General features: G+C 39.7%; 1 protein-coding gene across 2 annotated transcripts in view; it reads right to left on the bottom strand.

Annotated features, from left to right (window-relative positions):
• Nucleotides 1–19,904, bottom strand: part of CD99L2 (CD99 molecule like 2) — an 87,130-nt gene that overhangs the window by 20,766 nt on the left and 46,460 nt on the right. For both annotated transcript variants that reach the window (XM_032397469.1, XM_032397468.1), the window contains exons 2-4: nt 11,053–11,112; nt 386–454; nt 168–254 (exon numbers count right to left, since the gene is read on the bottom strand). In XM_032397469.1, coding sequence (XP_032253360.1) covers nt 168–254; nt 386–454; nt 11,053–11,112 — 216 coding nt within the window. The remainder of the gene's footprint in view (nt 1–167; nt 255–385; nt 455–11,052; nt 11,113–19,904) is intronic.

Genomic DNA, 19,904 nt, shown 5'->3' with positions numbered 1-19,904 from the left:
GATTTTGGGAGTCGAGACCAAAATGTTTGTGAACTACTATTTAGGGTTCTCCTACGCCTTGGTTCTGCTGGGCCCTGGGGGGCTCTGCAGGCCACTGTGGTGAGGGAGCGACAACCCGGCCAGGGAGCCGCCATGCCGGCCGGTGCTTCCAGCCAGCTCTGACTTACCTCCTCCTCCTCCTGCGCTCGGTCTCCTGCGGCCGTCATCTCGATCATTTCGGTCATCCAGGGCATCAGCCAAGTTAAAATCATCATCTGCAGTGGGCCCCAAAACATACAAGAGAAAGTCAACTGGTTAAAGCACAGGGAGCTCTTCGGACATTTGCCCCAAAGAGAGCTCCACGGTACCCTTCTTCACTGCCCCCCACTCAGAGCGGCAGCTTTACCTGCAGGCTTTGCTGGAGCTCTGGTTGTTCCTGGCCTCTTAGTTGTGGTGCTGCCATGGTTCCATCTCGCTAAAGTGGGGAAGGGGGACAGCATGGGAACACATTTAGTAACAAAATACAGCAGCCACTTCATGGCTCAGGGATGTTACATCATGAGTATGGTGCACTTGTCTTAGTCCTTGAGGCCCCTCTAAGGCCTCTGACAACTCCTTTGAGGATGACAAAGAAATGCAGAAGGTTTAAATGAGATGAGTTCCATTCACTTTTCTTCAGAGGACTGGTGGTAAGGCAGACATGGTCCCACAAATAACCTGAAGATTAATGGAGCGAGGTGTTCAGCCTAGATCTGCTGGACAGGACCCCATGGTCCAGGGGGTTCCAGAGCTTGAGCACGACCCTTGGGAGCTTCAGGCCTTGGTTTCCACCAGTATCAACCTGGCATCATAACCATAAATAATACTGTGCAGGGATGGACTGAGGTTATGTTCCCAGTAGAGTATGGGAATGTCTTATAAACTGAAAGTAGTATAATACCACCAAAATATTTTATATAAGCATGGTTGTTACTCCTGTAACTATTAGGTTTTTCAGCTCAACCAGACTCCTCTAAAAATACAGACTTCTTTCACTCCTATCACATAGCATACTATGTATCAGTTTTCTAATAGTTTCTTTCCTTAGACATCAAGACTTTGGTGTAACTGTTCCTACTATTAGGAATTGGTTGAAAGTAAAAAGATGGGTAAAAGTATATGATACAAATAGCAACTGTGGGAGAGCTGGAGTAGCTATATTACTATCAGATAAAACACACATTAAGACAAACACTGTTACAAGAGTCAAAGAATGACATTTCGTAATCATGAAAGGATAAATCCAGCAGAAAGATAAAATTTTAAACATATATGCACCCAACAATCAAGCCCCAACATACAAGAAGGAAAAAAAATGGCAAAGATTGAAGAATAGGCAACTTGACAATAATAGTTGTAGATTTCAATACCATCCTTTCAATCATAGATAGAAAAGCTTGATAGAAAATCAGAAAGGAAGATTTGGACCAATGGGTTGAAGAAGAAATCACAGGGCAAATTATTAAATACCTTGAGATGAATGAAAAAGAAAACACAACATACCAAAACTTATGTGTTATTATGAAAGCAGTGCTGGGGGCTGGGGAATTTCTAGCTGTAAACATTGACATTAAAAAAAAAAAGGTCTCAAATCAATAGCCTAATCTTTCACATTAAAATATTAGATAGGGGTGCCTGGGTGGCTCAGTCAGTTAAGGGTCCAACTCTTATTTCAGCTCAGGTCATGATCTCAGGGTCAGGAGATTGAGCCCCACATCGGGCACCATGCTCAGCAGCAAATCTGCTTGAGATTCTCTCTCCCCTTCTCCCTCTGCCCTTCCCCCCACTCTCTCAAATAAATGAATAAATAAAATCTTAAAAAAAAAAAATTAAAGAGGAAACCAAACCTACATCAAGCAGGAGAAAATAAAAATTGTAGCAGAAACAATTGCAATAGAGAATATAAAAAAACAGAAAAAAACAAATCCAAAAATTGGATTCTTTCAACAAAATTGATGAACTGTTACATGACCCAAGACAAAAAGAAAGAAGACCCAAATTACTAAATTCAGGAATGAAGGAGAGACATTACCACCAACTGTACAGAAATAAAAAGAATTAAGGAACACTGAACAATTATATTACAATAAATTAGATAACCTAGATGAAATGGACAAATTCCTGTACAGAAACCACCAAAACTGACTCAAGAAGAAACACAAAATCTGACTAGACCTACAAGTAAAGAGAGTGAATCAGGGATTTAACAACTTCCCACAAAGAAAATCCCAGGACCAGAAGTCCTCATTGATGATTTCTACCAAATATTTAAAGAACAATCAAAGTCATTAAGGAGGGCATGTGATGTGATGAGCACCGGGTGTTATACTGAACTGATGAATCATTGAACATTATATCAAAAACCAATGATGTACTATACCTTGGCTAATTGAATTTAAATTAAAAAAAAATAAAGAAAAATCAAAGTCAATTCTTCTTAAACTCCTCCAAAAAGTAGAGGGAATACTTCCTAACTAATTCTATGAAGCCAGTAGTACTTTATACCAAAGCCACCACAAGATAACTAGATAACAAATCTACCACAGACCTCTAACCCTTATGGGTACAAATGCAAAATCCTCAACAAAATACTAGCAAACCAAATCCAGCCACATATTAGGATTATAAAACATGGCCAAGTAAGGATTTATTCCAGGAATGCAAGGGTAGCTCAATATAAGAAAAATCAATCACTGTGATATCCAAAACTAATAGAACAAAGGGAAATAAAACACTTGATCATCTCAATAGATGCAGAAACGCATCTGACAAAAGCCAAAACCATTTCATGCTAAAAAAAATACTTTTTATCTAGGAATAGAAGGGAATTTCCTCAACCTGACAAAGGCCATCTATGAAAAATCCACAGTAAACATCGTATTTAAGGATGAAAGACTGAAAGCTTTTCTCCTAAGATTATCAACAAGACAAAGGAGGTCTACTCTCACCACTTCTATTAAATATTGTACAGGGCAATTAGGCAAGAAAAAAAGTCATCTAGACTGTGAAGAAAGAAGTAAAACTATCTCTAGTCAAAGATGACACGACCTTACATATAGAAAACCTTAACAATCCAGACCTACCCCCCACCAAAAAAAAACTGTCTTAGAGATAGTAAGTCCAGCAAAGCTGCAGGATACAAGATCAATATACAAAAATTGTATTTCTATATATTAGCAATGATCTGAAAAGGAAAATAAAGTGATTCCATTATAATAGCATCAAAAGAATAAAATTCTTAGGAATTAACTTAACAAAGGATGTGTAAAGATTTGTACACTAAAAGCCACAAAAGTGTTGAAAGAAATAAAAGGAGTCTAAGTGGAATACCCCATTGTCATAGAAGACTCACTATGGTTAAGATGGCAATATTACCCAAATTAATCTACAGATTCTATGCAATCTCTACCAAAATTTCAACTGCATTTTTTTTTTTTTTTTTTACAGAAATGGATAAACTGATCCTAAAATTCAAATGGAATTACATGGGAGCCCAAATAGCCAAAATAATAGTAAGAACAAAATTAGAAGAGTCACACTACAAACCTACAGTAATCAAACCTGTGCGATACTGGCACACGAATATATATATAGACCAATGTCACAGTATTGAGAGTACAAAAAGAACCCACATATTTATGCTCAACTGATTTTCAAGAGGGTGCCAAGACCATTCAATGGGGGAAAAGAATGGTCTTTTTAATAAATGTTGCTGGGACAACTGGATATCCACATGCAGAAGAATGAGGTTGGACCCCTTCCTCACACCATATACAAAATTACCTCAAAATAGATCAATCTGGCCACAAATTTTCAGAGATGACACCAAAAGCATGAGCAACAAAAGAAAAAGGATAAACTTCATCAAAATTTAAAACCTCCGTGCATCTAAGTACATTTTCAAGAAACTGAAAAGATAACCTAGGAAATGGGAGAAAATACTTGTAAATGATATCTGATGAAGGTCTAGCATTCAATATGTATACAGACCTCCTCAGTCATCAGGAAAACACAAATAAAAACCACAATGAAGTTCTACTTCATCACTACTAGGAAGGCTATAATCTTTTTTTAAGTTGGAAAATAAAGACATAAACATAAAGCCAGAACCATAAAACCCTTAGAAGAAAACAGGAAAAAAAAATTTGACATCAGACCTGGCAGTGATTTCTTGGATGTGATACCAAAAGTACAGGGAACAAAAGCAAAAACAGACAAGTGGGACTACATCAAACTAAAAGGCTTCTGCACAGCAAACAGTCAAAATGAAAAGGCAATATATGGAATGAGAGAAAATATTTGTAGATCACATATCTGATAAGGGGTTAATATCCAAAATATGTAAGGAAATCCTACAACTCTATAGCAAAACAAAAAATCATCTGGTTAGAAAATGGGCAAAGGACTTAGATATTTCTTCAAAGAAATGGCCAACAGGTATACGAAAAGATGCTCAATATAACTAATCATCAGGAAAACGTAAATCAAAATGAGGTATCACCTCACACCTGTTAAGATGAATATTATTTTTAAAAAACCACAAAAGGTAACACGCTGGTAAGGTTGTGGAGAAAAGGTAACCCTTGCACACTGTTGGTGGGAATATAAAATGGTGCCGCCACTACGGAAACAGTATGGTGGTTCCAAAAAATGACAGAAACAGGACTACCACTGGATCTAGCAATCCTACTTCTAGGCTTATATCCAAAAGAAAGGTAATCAGGATCTCATATGTCTGCACGTCCATGTTCATTGCAACCGTATTCTCAATAGCTGTGAGAAAGAAATAATCTAAGTGACCACTGATGGATGAATGGCTAATGAAAATGTGCTATGTAAATAAAATGGAACATTATTCAGCCTTAAATAGAAAGAAATCCTGCTACTTGGGACAACACAGATGGACCTGGAGGATACTATGCTAAGTTAAATAAGCCAAACACAGAAGGACAAATACTGCACGATCTCACTTAATTTAGGAGGAATCTAAAGTAGTCAAATTCATAGAATCAGATAGAATGGTGGTTACAGGGCTGGGGGGAGAGGGAATGGGGTGGTGTTAGTCAAAGGATACAAAGCTTCAGGAAAAAAGGGGGGAAATAAGTTGGCTAGGATGTGGAGAAACTGGAATCCTACACACAGCTGGTGGGAACGTAAAATGGCGCAGCCACTGTGGAAAACAGTTTGGCGGTTCCTCAAAACCTCAAACGTAGAATGACCACATGACCTTGCAATTCCACTCCCAGGTATATGCCCCTAAGAATTAAAAACAGGTATTCAGACAAGACTGTGTACACACATGTTCATAGCAGCAGTATTCACAACAGCCAAAAGGCGGAAACAGCCAAATGTCCATCAACTGATGAATGAACAAACCGTGTGGTCTAGCCATACAATGGAATATTAGTCATAAAAAGAATGAAGCACTGATATGCAGGCTATAAGGTGGGTGTGCCCCCAAAACATTCTGCTAAATGAAAGACAAAAGGTCACATATTATATGATAGTATTTATGTGAAATACCCAAAATAGATAAATCAACTGATATAGAAAGTACATTGGTGACTGTCTGGGGCAAGGGAAGGGGGGAAAGGAGGAAAAAATTGCTGAATGGGTAAGGGATTTTACTTTGGAGGGATGGAAATGTTTTGGGACTGGAGAGACATGGTGGTTGCCCAACACTGTGAATGTTTTCAAACAGCTGATTTTAGGTTACGTGAATTTTACTTCAATAATTTTTTAAACAAAGAGGGACAGGTGGGAAAGGAGATCATCTCCACAACTACAGGTTTATTCCTCCATAATTCAGTTTTAATCAAAGTATAGATAGAAGTTGAGAATATGGCAAGTTTTTCCCTTAAAATGACCATGCTTGCTTACTCTTTGGGAAGGCTTTTGGTACACCAACATGTACCTAAATGTGAAGATCACACCAATGGGTGGGTTTTTATGAGAAGAGGACCACGTGATAACCTATCATTATATATATACTTTTTTTTTTTTAAAGATTTTATTTATGGGGCGCCTGGGTGGCTCAGTTGGTTAAGCGACTGCCTTCGGCTCAGGTCATGATCCTGGAGTCCCTGGATCGAGTCCCACATCGGGCTCCCTGCTCGGGGGGGAGTCGGCTTCTCCCTCTGACCCTCCTCCCTCTCATGCTCTCTGTCTCTCATTCTCTCTCTCTCAAATAAATAAATAAAATCTTTAAAAAAAAAAAAAAGATTTATTTAGTTGAGACAGAATGAGAGAGAGAGAGAGAGAGAGAGCACACGAGAGGGGGGAGGGTCAGAGGGAGAAGCAGGCTCCCCGCCGAGCAGGGAGCCCGATGCGGGACTCGATCCAGGGACTCCAGGATCATGACCTGAGCCGAAGGCAGTCGCTTAACCAACTGAGCCACCCAGGCGCCCTATATATACTTTTTAATCTAGCTCATCAATAGTTTAGAGAGGATTTTAGGTCTATAATTTCCATTTGACTTTAAGCTGTAAAATGAAAAAGCACAGCATACCTCTCTGAAGGAGGCTCTGTGTATCTATATTATGGTGATACATTACTGAAACCATTATTTGAGCAATTTTCAGAAAAGCAATGGTCACTTACATAATATTACTTTAAAATCTCTAGGACTGAAACCGCTCATGTAAAAATATTTATTTTTCCAGATTTTTTTTAAAAAAAGTCAACTGACCAGAGATGTAATAGGGGCTTATTTTCAGACTCTCCTTCTGTTTGACTGACCTAATCATGTGTATCCTACGCCAGTACCACGCAGTCTCGATCATTATAGCTTTGCGGAGTTCTGCCCGACTACACCCAGAGAACATTCCTTACCACGCGTGTGGAACCAGTGGCTCTATCAGAGCCAGAGCCTGCGGGGATGTAGAACGTTAGCTTGGATTTGTGTGATTTTTAAGATGCTATTAACTACAGATTTTCCTGTCATGATTCTTTAAATGGGATTTATTATCCATAATTGAGAGCAAGAAAGTCTAGCTGCTTATCAAGGAATTAGAACAGTAGGCCAACTTCATGAAAGCAGTGAGCTCCTAAAATAAAGAAACCTAGTTCTGTGAAGCTTTTCTCAAAATGTCAAGCTTGGAAAAGATTCTTTGCTGCCCAGCAAATGCTGCCCAGCAACATGGCACTCCTGCCAGAAGGGATTCTTTTCAGTATGTGCCTACAACACAGTAAACAAAACTGACCAGGTTCCCCCAGGTGGGGCTTAATGATGGCATCCATGGCAATCCGAGGAAATAGGGAAACTCATAAGAAGCTTTACAGGGCAGGGGCGCCTGGGTAGCTCAGTCGGTTAAGCAGCCAACTCTTAATTTCAGCTCAGGTCATGATCTCAAGGTCCTGGGATCGAGCCCCATGTTGGGCTCCACACCCTTGCAGAGTCTGCTTCAGATTCTCTCCCTTTGCCTCTCCTCCACACTCTCTCTCTCTCTCTCTCTCAAATAAATAATTTAAAAAGAAAGAAAGGAAGCTTTATAGGGCAAAAGCAGGAGTGTGCTCCCTGTGAGGGGATTACACACACAGCAAAAGGAAGAGATGGAGGGAAAAGGGGTGGAGATGGAAGGAGAGGGTGGAGGCAGGGATGGAGGGAGAGAGGAGCAAAGTTCTGAAAGCAGTGCAGGTGAACCTTGAAAACATTATGCTGAGTAAAAGAAGCCAAACATGAAGTCCACATTATACGACTCCATTTATATTAAATATCTGGAAGAGGGAAATCCATAGAGACAGGTCAGGGGCTGGGGGAGGGAAATAATCAGGGGATTGACAGCTAAAGGGTACAGTTCCTTTTTGAGGTAATGGAAATGTTCTTAAATGGACTGTAGTGTGGGCGCCTGGATGGCTCAGTCAGTTAAGCATCCCCCTTCGGCTCAGGTCATGATCCCAGGTTCCTGGGATTGGGCCCCCTCATCGGGCTCCCTGCTCTGCAGGGAGCCTGCTTCTCCCTCTCCCTCTGCCCCTCCCCCTGCTCATGGTCGCGTGCTCACTCACTCTCTCTCAAATTTAAAAAATCTTAAAAAAAAGAAAAAGGGGAAAAAAAGGATAGCAGAGTGATGAGGTTTTGGAGGATGTCATTCAACCAAAGACATCACATGCTGGTGCTCCTATGGGTCCTGGACACACTGGCTGATGGATGCTGATGAAGATCAGATGGGCAGGTGCACAACAGAGAAAGGGATGTAAATACTAAAAAGTCCTCCATCAGGAAAATAACAAATTTCCTAATTGGGGGTCTTTATACTTAGGTTTGTTTTTGTTTTGTTTTTTTGGTCATTTTATTTGGGGAGATGTTAAATGATTTCATTAAAACTGTCATTGCTAATAAACTGTTTATTTTCCTGGGAATCCAAAAGGCCACCTGCACGTATAGGATGGTGAGCATACTTAGGGAAGACCTGAGAACACCCTAAGCTCTCACCTCACAGCATACATGCAAATGAACTTCTAAGAGATTTGTGGTTTCAGGTTTATCATCCATTTTGAGTTAATTTTTGTATAAGGTGTGAGGCAGGGGTCCAACTTCATTCTTTTGCAACTGGATATCCAGTTGTCCCAGCACTACTTATTGACGAGATTATTCTTTTCCCATTGGACAGTCTTGGCATCTTTGTCAAAAGTCAACTGGCCATCGATGTAATGGTTTATTTCTAGATTCTCAAATCTATTCCATCGAACTCTAGGTCTCTTTATGCTAGTGCCACAGTATCTTGATTACTGCAGGTTTGTAGTAAGTTGTCAAATTAGGAAGTCTGAGTTCTCTTTTTCTTTTTTCAAGATTGTTTTGGCAATTTTTTTTTTTTTTATTTAGAGAGAGAGAAAGAGTGCACGAATGAGCATCATAAGGCAGCGGGGAGGAAGGGAGAGAATCTTAAGCAGGCTCCATACCACACCCAGCATGGAGCCTGACACGGGGCTTGATCTCAGAACCCTGAGATCATGACCTGAGCCGAAATCAAGAGTTGGATGCTTAACTGACTGGGCCACCGAGGTACTCCAAGACTGTTTTGGCAATTTGGGGTCCCTTGAATTCCGTATGAACTTTAGGATCAGCTTGTCTGTTTCAGCAAAAACTCTAGCTGGGATTTTGACAGGAATTGCTTTTAGTGTGTTGATCAGTTTAAGCAGGCATGCATTCCTCATGTATGCTTGACTTACACCAGAGACTCAGCCACAGTCAAATCAAGGAACAATAATAATGGCTGACACTTACTGAGCACTGAACTCATACCAGTCCTGTGCTGAGCGCTTCATATGGGCCATCTCATCTAATCCTTATAATAATCCTAGGAGGCAGGGCTTATTATTAACCTCATGTAACACACGAGGAAACGGAGGCACAGAGAAGTCAGATGACTCACCCAAGGTGGAAGTGGCAGAGGCAGGGTTCAGGCGCAGGAAGGCTGGCTCCAGAGCCCCTGCCTTTCTCAATCCAGAATATACAGAGAGCCCTCAAACCCATAAAAAAAAGACAAGCACACCAGCAGAAAAATGGGGAAAGGATATGAAACAGATAATTCACCAAAGAAGAAAATACAAATGGCCAATAAATATATGAAATGATGCTCCATCTCACCAGAATGAGGAAAATGCATAATAAGCAATAAGATTTTGTCCATCGTATTGGTAAAATGCCTTTGATTAATAAAATCTGGTGATGTGCAGATCTGGGAGCAAAGGAACTCAACAGTATTCAGTGAATACATAATGGTACATTCATTTTGGAAACAATTTGGCAGACTCTATTAAAATATAAAGTATGTATACCCTTCAGCCTGGTAGTTCCACTGAACTTATACACAAAGGATATGGGCAAGAATGTTCACTGAAGCCCTATTTGTAATTACGCAAAATGAAAGCAAATCACACATCGGCCGATAAGGAAATGGCAGCACTGGCCATGGCCAAAGCCACACCACTGGAATGCCAGCTCCATGAAGCCCAAGTTTACATCTGAAGTATAGATATAAAGATGTGGATATATGGATAATGTAGTAGGTTCCATGGTGGCCTCCAAAATATATAGTGGAGTCCTAATCCCCAGATGCCATAAACGAGACCCTATTTGGAAAAACGGTCTTTGCAGATGTAATTAAGGATACTGAGATGAGATCATGCAGGATTATCCAGGTGGGTTCTAAATCCAACAAAAAGAACCCCTATAAGAGCCTTCAGAGGGAGCGTGGTCCTGCTGACACCTTCATTTTGGACCTCTGGCTTCCCGAACTCTGAGAGACTATGTTTCTGTGGGTTTAAGCCTGCGGGTTTATAATACTTTGTTACAGTAGCCCTGGGAAATTAATACAGATAGACAGATACATTTATTCAGGTCTTCAGTACATATTAAATAAAAAAAAAGTTGTACAGTAATACACACATAACTAAATTAAAAAGCCTTACACGTTATGTAAAACAAAAAAACACTGAATAATCTATGTGTACAGATGTACGTAACAGCATAGAAAATCATATGGGACCAGCAGATCCCAAACGGACTTCAGCAGTTCCCTCCCGGGATGGGAGTGACATTTGTAGGATGGGGGGGTGGGTTGCACAAAATCTCGGCTTTACTTTCTAACCTTCACACTTAAAAAAAAAAAAAATGGTTTAATTTTCTTCAAAAAAACGTAAAGAGAAACTGATGACAAAGCTTAGCATTTGAGAGATTACGTATAGACACCATTTTAAGAAAAGCCATTTATATTAAAAAAAAATCTAGAAGGAAAAACAAATCTCTTATTCACTTCAAAGTATCTTTTCCTGAGCTAGGGAAAGGCAGTCTTCTGAGGCCACTGCTGGAGAAAATGCTGTATTAGCTATTACACGTTGTGTGGTATTCTTCACAAAGGAAACAAATTATGTTAAATATTCAGATTTTCTTTTAAATAATGCAATTTATGACACCCATATTTTATCCGATCAATACAGATAAAAAAATGTTTTCCTTGAGTGTGTATTCTGAGTGGGTGGTGCATATTAATCACTACTGTTTGTTTTTAATAGTTTATTTGATTTACTACTCACGCTTTACTGAGGAAGTTTCTTTCAATGCATCCTCCAGACGTAAATCAGAGTCCCCAGATCCTAAAAAATAAAAGATTTTTAAAATTTAATTATTTTTGCATAAAACAAAATTGTATTGAAATAGTTTCTTGTAACGGTTGTTTCCCTTTAGAGGGTGTCATGAAGGTTAATACCATGAAAGGAAGTTGGTAGAAGCCATCCAAAGACACATTGAATTGATCTCCTTCTACAAACAACTTATCTCCACCAAAAGCAAAACGGAAAAACAGTCTTTGCAGATATAGTTAAGGATCTTGAGATCATGTAGGGTTTAATCTCACCAAATTTAATGATCACAGTTTTCAGTCCACTAGAAGGCTGAAGGCTCAACTGTACAGAACACGAAGCACAATCTTACAAAAAAGCCTTCTCCATAGTATGTATGGCTTTTGCAACAAGGAATATTGGAGTCCAAAGCTCCACTGATAATGAGCCAGGTTCTTACATCCCACTCCACATCTCATAAATGCTGCACCAAATTGTGTCAATCCAGGGTACCTTCCCCCCGACCCCAATATCCGTATCTAGATTAGCAGCTCTGATTACACATCACTTAAAAGGCTTGAGGGAAAAGCTTTTCACAAGAGAATCTGTTCTCAGAAGTAGAGCCATATGCCCAACTCTGCCTGCTTTTGAACTTGACAGCTATCATTTCCCCTAGATGGGCACGTAGTTTCCAACAAGGGTATATATATTATCAATTCTCAAACTACTATGTATGTATACTGGAACTGAACAAATAGGTAAATGGGTGATGAATTGTAGAAGCCAGGCTTCTCACTGTTGGAGAGGGAAATTATCGGTAAGAGAAGGCTAGAATGGGAGAAGTCCAAGATGGCAGAGTAGGAGACCTTAGTTTCGTCTGGTCCCAGGAATTCAGCTAGATAGCTATCAAATCATTCTGAACACCTGCAAACTCAACCAGAGAACTAAGAAAAGAATAGCTGCAACTCCACAAATAGAAAAGCGACCACTTTCTGCAAGGCAGGAGGTGCAGAGAAGTGAATCCCAGGCGATATATGGGAAGATAAACCATGAGGGGAGGGAGCCTCCATCAGCCAGCTACTGAAAAGTGATATAGCAGCTGAGTATAAAATCAGAACATTTAGAGGTCTGCTCCGGTGAGGGACATCACTCAGGTGGCTAAGCAGGGGCAGAACCCTAGGTGGGACAGTGCGGTCTCAGGATCCCTAGGGTTACAGGAAGACCAGGGATGCCTCAGTGCAGCAGAGTTCCCAAGCATCGCAGCAGGGAAGCTGGTGGCAAACAGTGAGCCCAGGAGTGGGCTCTCAGCTCGGGGTCGCCATATACCATAAACTGTGGCATAGTCCAGCCACTGCTCTCCAAGCAGCGGCCCAGGGAGTAGTAGAACCTCAGCGAGACTCCCCTTCTTACCCCGGAAGGAGCAGATCGGGAGCCCACCACAGGAGTCTGCTGGGTTTAGAGACTCCACACAGGGTCGTGTGCCAGAGACAGAAATGCGCGGTCACAGGCCGGGTGAGCACGGAGTGCGGCCAGAGACTGGGGAACGGGAATGACTGACTGCTTTTCTCTGGGGGCTGAGGAGTGGGGCCCCGAGTTCTCGGCTCCTCCGGGGCAGAGATGGGGAGGCCGCCATTTTCACTCTCATCCTCCAAAGCTGTACGGAAAGCTTGCAGGGAACAAAAGCTCCTGAGAGCAAACCCAAGCAGATGACTTAGCCCGGCCCCTGGCAAGGGCAGTGCAATTCCACTTGGGGCAAAGACACCTGAGAATCAACGCAATAGGCCCCTCCCATGGAAGATCAGCAAGAACATCCAGCTAAGACCAAGTTTACGATCATAGAGAAATGCAAAATTCCAGCATTAGGGAAATAAAGTACATAGAATTCACAGGTTTTTTTCCCCATTGATTCCTTAAGTCTTTCAATTTTAACTTTTCTTCTCATTCCTTTTACACCCAATTTCTTATTTTATCAACTCTTTTTTAGGTCTTTTTAAATTTTCATTTTTACAGTTACATTCTATCCTTTCATTGTATTTAGTTTTATATTTGTATATATATGTTTTTCTTTTTTTTTTTTAAGATTTTATTTATTTATTTGAGAGGGAGAGAGAGAGAGTGAGAGAGATAGCCCAAGAGGGGGTAGGATCAGAGGGAGAAGCAGACTCCCTGCTGAGCAGGGAACCCGATGTAGGACTTGATCCCGGGACTCCGGTATCATGACCTGAGCCAAAGGCAGTCGCTTAACCAACTGAGCCACCCAGGCGCCCTAAGTTTTTCTTTCTTTACAATTTTGGGATGCAGTTTCTTCTAACAAAGAGACCAAAATACACCCAGAATCTAGTTTATTGCTCTGTCCTGTTCACCTGTCACTTTATACTTTTTTTTGTCTTTTAATTTCCATTTTTACAGTTACATTCTATCCTTTCATTGTATGTAATTTTATTTTTATACATATATAAGTTTTTCTTTCTTTACAATTTTAGGATCTAGTTTTCTAACAAATGAAACAATACACACAGGATCCAATGTGTATGGATCTGTTCTGTTCGCCTGATTCTCTTTTTTTAATTTTTATTTTTCAGTTTCAGGTCTCTTCTGATTTGTTTAGTGTATATTTCTCTGGGGTCATTGTTGTCATTTTAGTATTTTGTTCTCTCATCCATCTACTCTTCTCTAGACAGAATGACAAGATGGAAAAACTCACCTCCAAAAAGAGAACAAGAGGGAATACTGACTGCCAGGGACCTAATCAGTATGGACATAAATAAGATGTCAGACCTAGAGTTCAGAATAATAATTATATAGATACTAGCTCGGCTTGAAAAAAGCATGGAAGACACTAGAGAATCCCTTTCTGGAGAAATAAAAGAACTAAAATCTAATCAAGCCGAAATCAAAACGGCTATTAGTGAGATGCAATCAAAAATGGAGGCTCTAACTGCTAGGATAAATGAGGCAGAAGAGAGAATTGGTGATACTGAAGACAAAATGATGGACAAAAAAGAAGCTGAGAAAGAGAGATAAACAACTACTAGATCACAAGGGGAGAATTCGAGAGATAAATGATACCCTCAAGTTAAACAATAGAATAATTGGGATCTCAGAAGAGAAAAGAGAGAGAAAGGCAGAAGGTATATTGGAGCAAATTATAGCTGAGAACTTCCCTAATCTGGGGAAGGAAACAGACGTTCAAGTCCAGGAGGCACAGGGAATTCCCCCTCAAAAATCAATAAAAATAGGTCAACACCACAACATATAATAGTGAAGCTTGCAAATCTCAGACACAAAGAGAAAATCCAGACAGCAGCTCGGGACAAGAGGTCCGTAACCTACAAGGGTAGAAACATTAGACTGGCAGCAGACCTATCCACAGAGACCTGGCAGGCCAGAAAGGACCGGCATGATATATTCAAGGTGCTAAATGAGAAAAATATGCAGCCAAGAATACTTTATCCCACAAAGCTGTCATTCAAATAGGAGAGATAAAAAGCTTCCAGGACAAATGGAACTAAAAGAATTTGTGATCACTAAACCAGTCCTGCAAGAAATATTAAAAGGGATGCTTTAAGCAAAGAGAGAGCCCAAAAGTAACGCAGACCAGAATGGAACAGAGACAATATACAGAAACAGTGATTTTACAGGTAATACAATGGCACTAAATTAATATATTTCAGTAACTGAATGTAAATGTGCTAAATGCCCCAATCAGAAGACACAGGGCATCAGATTGGATAAAAAAGCAAGACCCATCGATATGCTGTCTGCAAGAGGTTCATTTTAGACCTAAAGACACCTCCAGACTGAAAGTGAGTGGGTGGAAACCATTATCATACTAATGGACATCAAAAGAAAGCTGGGGTGGCAATCCTATCAGACAAATTAGATTTTAATAAGAGATTACATTTTAATAAGAGATGAGGAAGGACACCATATCATAATTAAAGGGTCTATCCAACAAGAAGATCTAACAAGTGTAAATATTTATGACCCTAACATGGGAGCAGCCAATTATATAAACCAATTAATAACAAAATTAAACACATTGATAATAATACAATAATAGTAGGGGACTTTAACACCCCATTCATTGCAATGGACAGATCATCTAAACAGAAGATCAACAAGGAAACAAGGGCTTTCAATGACACATTGGACCAGATGGACTTCACAGATACATTCAGAGCATTTCATCCTAAAGCAAGAGAATATGTTCTTCTTGAGTGCACATGGAACATTTTCCAGAATAGATCACATCCTGGGTCACAAATGAGGTCTCAACCGGTACCAAAAGATTGGGATCATTCCCTGCATATTTTCAGACCACAATGCTTTGAAACCAGAACTCAATCACAAGAGGAAAGTTAGAAAGAACTCAAATACGTGGAGGCTAAAAAGCATCCTACTAAAAAATGAATGGGTCAACCAGGAAATTAAAGAAGAATTTTAAAAATTCATGGAAACAAATGAAAATGAAAACACAACTGTTCAAAATCTTTGGAATGCAGCAAAGGCAGTCCTAAGAGGAAAGTATATAGCAATATAAGCCTTTCTCAAGAAACAAGAAAGGTCTCAAATACACAACCTAACCCTACACCTAAAGGAGCTGGAGAAAGAACAGCAAATGAAGCCTAAACCCACCAGGAGAAGAGAAAGAATCAATGAAATAGAAACCAAAAGAACAGTAGAACAGATCAACGAAACTAGGAGCTGGTTCTTTGAAAGAATTAATAAGATTGATAAACCCCTGGCCAGACTTATCAAAAAGAAAAGAGAAAGGACCCAAATAAATAAAATCATGAATGAAAGAGGAGAGATCACAACCAACACCAAAGAAATACAAACAATTATAAGAATATATTATGAGCAACTATATGCCAGCAAATTAGATAATCTGGAAGAAATGGATGCATTCCTAGAGACGTATAAACTACCAAAACTGAACCAGGAAGAAATAGAAAACCTGAACAGACCCATAACCAGTAAGGAAATTGAAGCAGTAATCAAAAATCTCCCAACAAACAAAAGCCCTGGGCCAGATGGCTTTCCAGGGGAATTCTACCAAACATTTAAAGAAGAATTAATACCTATTATTCTGAAGCTGTTTCAAAGAATAGAAATGGAAGGAAAACTCCCAAACTCATTTTATGAGGCCAGCATTACCTTGATCCCCAAACCAGACAAAGACCCCATCAAAAAGGAGGACTACAGACCAATATCCCTGATGAACATGGATGCAAAAATTCTCACCAAAATACTAGCCAACAGGATCCAACAGTACATTAAAAGGATTATTCACCACGACCAAATGGGATTTATTCCTGGGCTGCGAGGTTGGTTCAACATCCGCAAATCAATCAATGTGATACAATACATTAATAAAAGAAAGAACAAGAACCATATGATCCTCTCAATAGATGCAGAAAAAGCATTCGACAAAGTACAGCATCCTTTCTTGATCAAAACTCTTCAGAGTATAGGGATAGAGGGTACATACCTCAATATCATAAAAGCCATCTATGAAAAACCCACAGCGACTATCATCCTCAATGGGGAAAAACTGAGAGCTTTTCCCCTAAGATCGGGAACACGGCAGGGATGTCCACTATCACCACTGCTGTTCAACATACTACTAGAAGTCCTAGCCACAGCAATCAGACAACAAAAAGAAATAAAAGGCACTGGGGGGATGGGTTAGTCCAGTGATGGGTATTAAAGAGGGCACGTATTGAATGGAGCACTGGGTGTTATAAGCAAACAATGAATTATGGGACACTACATCAAAAACTAATGATGTAATGTATGGTGATTAACATAACATAATAAAATAAAAAAGGCATCTGAATCGGCAAAGAAGTGAAACTCTCATATTTTACAGATGATATGATACTTTATGTGGAAAACCCAGAAGACTCCACCCCAAAACTGCTAGAACTCATACAGGAATTCAGTAAAGTGGCAGGATAGAAAATCAATGCACAGAAATCAGTTGCTTTTCTATACACCAATAACAAGACAGAAGAAAGAGAAATTAAGGAGTCAATCCCATTTACAATTGCACCCAAAACCATGATACCTAGGAATAAATCTAACTGAAGAGGCAAAGAATCTATATCAGAAAACTATAGAACACTCATGAAAGAAATTGAGGAAGACACAAAGAAATGGAAAAACGTTCCATGCTCATGGATTGGAAGAACAAATATTGTGAAAATGTCTATGCTACCTAGAGCAATCTACACATTTAATGCAGTCCCTATCAAAATACATCCACTTTTTTCAAAGAAATGGAACAAATAACCCAAAAATTTGTATGGAACCAGAAAAGACCCTGAATATCCAAAGGAATGTTGAAAAAGAAAAGCAAAGCTGGCGGCATCACAATTCTGGACTTCAAGCTCTATTACAAAGCTGTCATCATCAAGACAGTATGGTACTGGCACAAAAACAGACACATAGATCAATGGAACAGAATAGAGAGCCCCGAAATGGACCCTCAACTCTATGGTCAACTAATCCTCCACAAAGCAGGAAAGAATATCCAAAGGAAAAAAGACAGTCTCTTCAACAAATGGTGTTGGGAAAATTGGACAGCCACATGCAGAAGAATGAAACTGGACCATTTCCTTACACCACACACAAAATAGACTCAAAATGGATGAAAGACCTAAATGTGAGACAGGAATCCATCAAAATCCTAAAGAAGAACACAGGCAGCAACCTCTGTGACCTTGGCCACAGCTACTTCTTGCTAGACACATCTCCCAAGGCAAGGGAAACAAAGGCAAAAATGAACTATTGGGACTTCATCAAGATAAAAACCTTCTACACAGCAAAGGAAACAGTCGACAAAACTGAAAAACAACTGACAGAATGGGAGAAGGTATTTGCAAATGACATATCAGATAAAGGGCTAGTATCTGAGACCTGTAAAGAACTTATCAAACTCAACCCCCAAAAACATAGAATCCAATCAAGAAATGGACAGAAGACATGAACAGACATTTCTCCAAGAAGACATCCAAATGGCCAACAGACACATGAAAAACTGCTCAACATCATTGGGCATCAGGGAAATACAAATCAAAACCACAATGAGATACCACCTCACACCAGTCAGAATGGCTGAAATTACGAAGTCAGGAAATGACAGATGTTGTCAAGGATATAGAGAAAGGGGAACCCTGTTACACTTTTGGTGGGAATGCAAGCTTGTGCAGCCACTCTGGAAAACAGTATGGAGGTTCCTCAAGAAGTTGAAAATAGAGCTACCCTATGACGCAGCAATTGCACTACTAGGGATTTACCCCAAATATACAAATGCAGCAATCCGAAGGGGTACCTGCACCCTAGTGTTTATAGCAGCAATGTCCACAATAGCCAAACTATGGAAGGAGCCCAGATGGCTATCAATTGATGAATGGATAAAGAAGTTGTGGTGTATATATATACAATGGAATATTATGCAGCCATCAAAAAAATGAAATCTTGCCATTTGCAACAATGTGGATGGAACTGGAGGGTATTATGCTAAGCGAAATAAGTCAAGCAGAGAAAGACAATTATCATATGATCTCACTTATATGTCCAATTTAAGAACAAAACAAGGTTCATAGGAGAAGGGACGGAAAAATAAAACAAGATGAAATCAGAGAGGGAGATAAACTATAAGAGACTCTTAATCTCAGGAAACAAACTGAGGGTTGCTGGAGTGGTGGGGGGTGGGGGGATGGGGTAACTGGGTGATGGACATTAAGGAAGGCATGTGATGTAATGAACATCAGGTATTACTAAAGACTGATGAATCACTGAACTCTGCCTCTGAAACTAATACATGTTAATTGAATTTAAAGAAAAAGAAAAAAAGTTAAAAAAGAGGCTAGAATGATCCATGTGATGATCAATTAGAGTTGGAGACCTCAGTATGAATCATGTGTAGCTTAATATACACACAGATGGTTACATATAGAAATACTTATAGACGTGTGTGTGTGTGTGTGTGTGTGTGTGTGTGTGTGTGTATATGAGCTAGTATGCAGACATGCCTTCGCTCTGTCACCTGAGATGGCCTAGAAGCAATTACACCCCGGTAGCAACGAGCACATCTAGCACCCAGATCTTGGTTTCTAAATACCATTCTCCAATTAAAGAAAAACAGAACTCCTTGGAGAAATGGCAGATTCTAGGATTGGAACAAGAAATATATGAGTTTGTAGCATCTTCTAGCACCAGGAAGTATTTTTTAAAATACTGATATTTATGGGTATATGTCAGAGAAGCACAGGGCCAACTGGAAGAGCTCCCAGCTAAAGCTGGAACAATTTAATCAACAAAATAGTATTAGATTATAATCCGAAGGATAAAATATTCATGTGTCCATGCTGATATAAATATACATTAAACAAATACATAAAAGGGTTAAAAAAGAAGAATTCAAATTAACTTATACAGAGATTTCTAGCTCAAGGAGATGAAACGTAACTCTCCACTCCATAAGTCTTGACTTCCTTCCAAAGATTACAGTAGGAGAAGGTAGGTGGGGGGAGAGAGTAACTTTACAGTGGAGAAATCTAAGAAACACTCCATCAGATCAAGGTTAACATCAACAGTGATGAGTCATACCTTTGATATGAGGGGATGAGACAACCACTATACATGTGTGGTCTTCCCCTCTAAAACCTATAACCCCAGTAAAATCATGAGAAAAACATAGGACAAATTCCAATCCTACAAAATACGTGACCAGTACTCCTCAAAACCAAGGTCATCAAAAACACACTAAAGTCTGAGAAACTGGCACAGCCTGAAGAACCTAAGGGGATATAATAATG

This window comes from Phoca vitulina, unplaced genomic scaffold (genome assembly GCF_004348235.1).
Source record: "Phoca vitulina isolate PV1807 unplaced genomic scaffold, GSC_HSeal_1.0 scaffold99, whole genome shotgun sequence".
Classification (NCBI taxonomy): domain Eukaryota; kingdom Metazoa; phylum Chordata; class Mammalia; order Carnivora; family Phocidae; genus Phoca; species Phoca vitulina.
Note: the sequence above shows the minus strand (reverse complement) of the source record. Positions and strands in the feature narration are given on the sequence as shown.